Source organism: Perognathus longimembris, chromosome 11 (genome assembly GCF_023159225.1).
Source record: "Perognathus longimembris pacificus isolate PPM17 chromosome 11, ASM2315922v1, whole genome shotgun sequence".
Classification (NCBI taxonomy): Eukaryota; Metazoa; Chordata; class Mammalia; order Rodentia; family Heteromyidae; genus Perognathus; species Perognathus longimembris.
This window is the reverse complement of record NC_063171.1, coordinates 44,526,235-44,532,624: the sequence shown is the minus strand read 5'-3', so window position 1 is coordinate 44,532,624 and position 6,390 is coordinate 44,526,235. Positions and strand designations below refer to the sequence as shown.

Genomic DNA, 6,390 nt, shown 5'->3' with positions numbered 1-6,390 from the left:
TGACAATTTACTTTTTAAATCCCTTTCTTATCCAGAGGAAACCCTTTCTCTATCCCTTTCTCCAAGGCTTTCTATACTAACCTTCCTCTTTACATTTCCTGGGGCTTCTTTGCTGCTAGAGTTTTAAACTGTCTACATTTCCCGGTTTATCTCAGTTACATCAAGGCAATTTACTGTGACTCCACGCACAGGCTGCTCCTAAGAAGCCAGACCAGAGTCAACTATCATAAGCCAACTATTCTATATCTATATTTTATATCTATATTCTATATCTATATTCTATATCATGAGTCAACTATTCTAGAGTATATTTCTCCAGTTTCCAGTTCCTCCAAGTGCCTAAGGTTGGCCAGTGGCATCTGCAAGATCCACCCCCAGGAGGGCTCCATGAAGATGCCCCCAACAGTTTAAATCTCTGTCCAGTTACCTTGGTACCCGGCACACCTGATGGCAGTTACCTCCCTCTCTTCTCTGAGGTCACACCCTAATCCATCTGGACATATTTTAATACTCTTGGACATACCTTCACCCCAGGCATTGCCTGGAAGTGACTCTCCAGCCTGTCATACATGCTTTGAATTTAGCAGCAGGCCAGTCTGCTTGAAAATTTCTTACAATAAGTTTTAGCAGATCCAAAACACTTTCCAGCAGAAATCAGCTGCGAGTGATGAGTCTCATCTGAAGATGTAGATTCTTCCAGATGACTGTTGACTCTCTCCTTGATCCTCACTCAAATGCAATGGGCAGGGGCCGTGGTATCAGGCAGCAGTGGCTCCCAGTGGTTCCAGTAGAATGTCACACCTTCTGGGTTACCTGCAACTTTCTCCATAGACTGGTTAGAGAAGCTTAACCTAAGTTAACCTAAAGCCTAACTTTAGTCAAATTTCCTAGTATTTTCCTGATTCCTTCTTAAGCACACTAGCTTTTGCAGGCTGGCACATTACTGAAAGTCAAGACAGCTTTAGGCAATCAATGGCCCTTGGGTCATTTTGCCAGGGAAAAATCAGATATTTCCAATAAGGCTAGGATTTTTTTTTTCTTTAACCAACGTAGGCGGCTTGGCCTATAACCATTTCTCACAGGTGCAGTCTAACCTGTTACCTCTGTTTTCCATGCCTCTAGTTTATCCTGCCTCATCTTCCCAAAAACAACTCTGGTCCCTTGGTCCTAAAAGGGGAGGCTGATGGGCAAAGATCATCCATCTTCTATAACTTCTTCAGGCTGACTCAGGGGCGTTGACCTTACCTAGCCAGGAACCTATAACCTTAGTCTACTTTACCAAGGGGCTGCAGGATCAGATGTCCATTAGGAGCTTTACTCCAAACTGGAAATTACATTCAACATTTTAACTTTCAACTATACAGACTTCTTTTGGGGCTACCTCAGTGTAGCCTTTTAACATTCTAGTTTGTAAAAGCTTTTTCCTGACTGGCTGGGGAACTGATCTCTGATGACTTAACAGATCTCAGTAAGAACACAATCTCAGGTCTCTTTCCTGAACAGATGTATCAGCTTAAAATTCTCACTGCCAGTCAGGGCTTTGAGTAGATGTGGAGGGTTGGGATTTTAAACTCTCCTCTCATTTGACAAACTTACCCTGACTACCCGCTATCACAGATGACTGGCAAGTTCCTGCCCAGTAGACAGACATGGGCATTAGAAAGGCATGCTTACGAACAATTCTTCTAGGACTTCCTGGCTTTGATTAACTTTTGAAAGGCCAAACAGGAGTGACTCTAGGATTTGACACCATCTCTGCCATCCAAGCAGTGGCTTACTGCCTCTGGATGCTCCATCACTTTTGTCCCAGGAGGAGTGACTTTTCACTGGACTTGGACTTGGGCCTGAGCGCTGTCCCTCAGCTCTCCAACTCAAGACTAGCACCCTACCACTTTTGAGCTCCACACAACTCCGTTCCCAGCACTCTGCTGGCTGATTAGAGACAAGTCTCTCACAGGGACCTTTCTCTGCCCGGGCTGGCTTCGAACCACAGATTTCAGATCAGTGAGTCTTACAAGATGCCACTTTACTCCAATTAAAGCAAGGTGGTCCACACAGAAGTAGTTTTTAAGCATGTTCTTACCTGGAACTTATTAAGGCCAGTATTAGATCTTGACAAACGTGTAGAAATCACTGTGCTTTTCTGTGGGCCTGCTGGAAACTGTTACAAAAAACCTATTAAGAAGCTGGAATGGCAATTAAACATTTTGGTAGCCATAATTCTCCTTTTCTCACTTTGCAATAATTATTTAGGACAATTCTACTTCCAAATTTCTTATCTAGAAATGTATTCTTGATTTCCAAAGCCTTTTTTTTTTTTTTTTGCCAGTCCTAGGGCTTGGACTCAGGGCCTGAGCACTGTCCCTGGCTTCTTCTTGCTCAAGGCTAGCACTCTGCCACTTGAGCCACAGAGCCACTTCTGGCCATTTTCTGTATATGTGGTGGTGGGGAATTGAACCCAGGGCCTCATGTATACGAGGCAAGCACTCTTACCACTAGGCCATATCCCCAGCCCCCAAAGCCTTTTTAACACTAACACAACACTTTAGTTTTTATCTGCATTGGAAAAACTGAGGCTCACAGGCATTCTGAAACCAGGTGCCGTCCTTTGCCTATGGGCTGCTTGTTTCAAAAGAGCCTCTTTTTTTTATTTTTTATTTTCAGTCCCAGTTATGCATGGCATGAAGACCTTTGAACTCAAATGACAATTTTTCCTTAATGCAAGAATTACAATTAGAAATACTTATCCAGGGGCTGGGGATATGGCCTAGTGGCAAGAGTGCTTGCCTCGTATACATGAGGCCCTGGGTTCAATTCCCCACCACCACATATACAGAAAATGGCCAGAAGTGGCTCTGTGGCTCAAGTGGCAGAGTGCTAGCCTTGAGCACAAAGAAGCCAGGGACAGTGCTCAGGCCCTGAGTCCAAGCCCCAGGACTGGCCAAAAAAAAAAAAAAAGGAAATACTTATCCATTCAGCTTTCCAATATATTAGTGAGAAACACTGGCCCATTTTGCCATTTCTTCCTACATACATAGAGTTAATGATAGTTTACTTCTATCCTCATTAGTTTAGTATATATATAACCTTTTAAATCCAAATTTCTGACACTTAGCTCTGATTAAGCATTTTTTAACTATAGTTCCTCTTTAAAACAATGCAATCATCCTTTAAAGCATTTGGTAATGCCCAAACTTGATGACCATTGAATTTAAACTTAAACTTAGTTTTGCATCATACTACAGTCTTGAACATGTTCACACTCTGGTTCTGAGCTATCTCCTTAACCTCCCTCTAGTGATCTAGGATCAAGTCTAGAGGGCTAGATGGAGGTTTCCATGATAGCACGTTACCCATAGCTCTGATCAGATGTTCAGTCCAAAAGGCTACAGAAAACAAAACAACTGTAACAATACAAAAGGAGGAAAATACAGGCAAGAACAAGAACAAGATAAAGAAAAACTGGAGATCTCCCAAATTGGCCCACACAACCTTCCTGCAAGGGTGCAGAAGGAGTGGACTCAAACTGAAAGGGGGGCTCCAGAGATCCCCCTTTAACAGTGGGGAGTTGGGCATCCCCCAGTCTCCCCAGGATTGCCGAGTAAGCGCATCTGCTTCGACAACCCCTTCAAGAAAAAAGCAAAAGCAAAACAGACAGACACATTACAGGACAAGACAAATGAACAGGGCTGTTTTCTTACCTTCGGAGTCTGGGGTCTTGGGGGGGTCTCTGGGGCCATCCCGGATGAGCCCCCAAATGTTGTGCCAAGTCGCAAGACCACCACCAAGAAGACCACCGAGACTCAGACATTCCGAAATGCAATAGCAAGGCAAGACTTTATTCAAGCGGGGCCGCGGCCCGGGCCTTGTCCTACCCACCGACACAGTGGAGGTTAGGAGGCAGCCCTGAGCTATGACTACACAGGGCTTATAAAGGCCAAAGACAAAGTTACAGCAATCATGTGTTTAAGCAAGCAAGATTATGGGTACAAATCTGATTGGCTCAGGGCTGGAGGCATTCTAGGGGCAGTTAGAGTTAAGCATTTCCAGCGGTTAGAGTTCTCGACCCTAATAAGCTTGTCCTGGGTTTGCTCACAGGGCCTGCTTATCTCAGGTTCACGTGGTAAAGTGGGGTTCGCGTGGTAAAGTGGGGCCTGACTTCAAAGTCTGGCACTTCACAATAAGCCACCAGAAAACCGAAGTGGCACTGTGGCTCAAGTGGTAGAGGGCTTAGCCTTGAGTGGGCTGGGACTGGGTACAGTCCTAGAGTTCAAGACCCACTACCAACAAGATAAACAACAGATGGCTCACACTCTAGACTGATGATTAAACAGTAGTGGTCCTTACAGCCTCCCTATGGAGCACACTCTTGATATCAAGGTCAAACACTTACCTTGAGCAGTAAGGACCACTATATGGCCCACCATCGACTTCACCTGGCAGGATAAACAGGCTTAAAAGCCCAGTATCCATCCCCACTCGCTCAAAAGCTCAGACTGTCCTCACCCAAGCAGACACTTCTGTCATCAAACTACTTGGGGAGGGTCCACAGGGAAAGGGTCCTTATCCCATCTGCCCACCTCGTGCCTCCGAGTGTTGTACTTTTACTTTGGTAATAAGTCTTTGTTGTCATCCTGCTCTTTGTGGTCCTTTTGCTGGAACCTGGGTCAGCATCCTGATCTTCACATTGTTCTCAAAGAACACAGACTATTTGGAACAGAGGAACCTCCGGAGCACCCCAGCCACCCCATCCACCGGCAACAGAACGACTTCTCCAATGTTCTCTCTCCTCCTAGCATTTTGTTGTGTTTGTTTGTTTGCACAGGACTAAGAAAATCATTTTTGTGCTATCTGTTGAACTATTCGCCTAAATCTCCTTTTTGGAAATTCTCTTTGCCAAGTCAGGGTAACAAGCTTCCTCAGAAAACTACGCTTGGTCTGGTAATAGCATTTTACATACACTATTGCAATTGTCTGCTCTTCTGTCTTCTCTAGTGTTGTGTAAACTCGGCTCAGCTTTTTTTTTTGTCCCCAGCCTCCAGAACTGTTGAGACCCACAATAGTCATGTACTCAAGAAATACAAAGGACTTCTGCTTTCTTGTTTGTAAAAAGTAAAGGCATTGATGAGATAAAAATATCTACTGGCCATAAAAACAGATGGAATTAATCTCCACCCCCACTGAGCAGGTTTCTGCCGAGACTCAGACTTTATCAGCTCAGGCCACGCCTTGAGTTAGGAGACTACAATTCCCAGGAACCCTCGCGGCATCACGTGGCGCGGCCTGGCTGGAATTACTGGGGACGTCAGGACTGTCGCTGACCGCGTCGTGAGTCCGGGATCTCCACCGGAGCTGAGGTAATGGAGGCTGGGCTGCAGGTGGGGAACGGCCGGTCTGGGGGTGGCACCCAGCGTGGAGCTGTACTTCGCAACCTCCGACTGTTCCTTCCCAATGCCGGCGATGGCGAGCGCTCCTGGCGCGCCGGCCTCTGCCGTTGCGCCTGGTTCCCGTGTCTGCGGCTGGAAGTCACCTTAGCCCGGCACGCAGGGCCCAGAGGCGGGGACGCGTGTCCCCTCGCCCGCTGGCAGGCCCTGCGCCCCGTGAGAGCCGGGCGTACGTGGAGGGGGATGAGGATACCGGGGCGACCCAGGGTAGAGGGTAAAGCGGGACTAACTCCCAGCGGGAAACCTGGCCCTCCCTCCCTCCGCAGCGGATGCCGAGTGTGCCGCTGCTCCGACGCCTGGTCCCCATGGCCACCCGCTTCTGTTCGGCCCGGGGCAGCGCGGGATCGGTGACCGTCGGCCCGGTCGAGGCTGCCATCCGCACGAAGCTGGAACAAGCCCTGAGCCCCGAGGTGCTGGAGCTGCGTAACGAGAGCGGCGGCCACGCAGTCGCCCCGGGCAGCGAGACGCATTTCCGCGTGGCCGTGGTGAGCTCTCGTTTCGAGGGACTGAGCCTCCTGCAACGGCACCGGCTGGTCCACGAGGCGCTGTCGGAGGAGCTGGCCGGGCCCGTCCACGCCCTAGCCATCCAAGCCCGGACCCCCGGCCAGTGGAGGGAGAACCCTCAGTTGGACACTAGCCCTCCCTGCTTGGGTGGGAGCAAGAAAACTCGAGGAACCCCCTACCCCTAGGAGATGGGGAGGACCCGGATCTGAATGGGCTGGGTGAGAATGAACAACCTCAACACTTGGTTTGTAATGATGAGGACCCCTGGGCCCCATTCAGTTGACACATGTTCTCTAGTAAGCTTGTTGCGGGTCAACTTAACCTAAGGAGAAGCTGTCTACTTTTTCTATGTGAAACTGTCCACAAGGATTTGCACTGCTCCTGATGATTAAAACATTAAAAGACAAGTTATACCCTATGAGGTATGTTGCTGCATATTTAA

General features: G+C 48.0%; 1 protein-coding gene across 1 annotated transcript; it reads left to right on the top strand.

Annotated features, from left to right (window-relative positions):
* Window positions 1-5,296: 5,296 nt before the first annotated feature.
* Bola1 (bolA family member 1) lies at window positions 5,297-6,390 on the top strand. Its single transcript, XM_048356913.1, has 2 exons — window positions 5,297-5,357; window positions 5,711-6,390. The coding sequence occupies exon 2, from the start codon at window positions 5,714-5,716 to the stop codon at window positions 6,131-6,133; it is 420 nt and encodes a 139-aa protein (XP_048212870.1). The 5' UTR covers window positions 5,297-5,357; window positions 5,711-5,713; the 3' UTR covers window positions 6,134-6,390.

Bases quoted from the DNA above. Each gene is read 5' to 3' on its own strand.
- Bola1 (XM_048356913.1), top strand. From the start codon at position 5,714: ATGCCGAGTGTGCCGCTGCTCCGACGCCTGGTCCCCATGGCCACCCGC.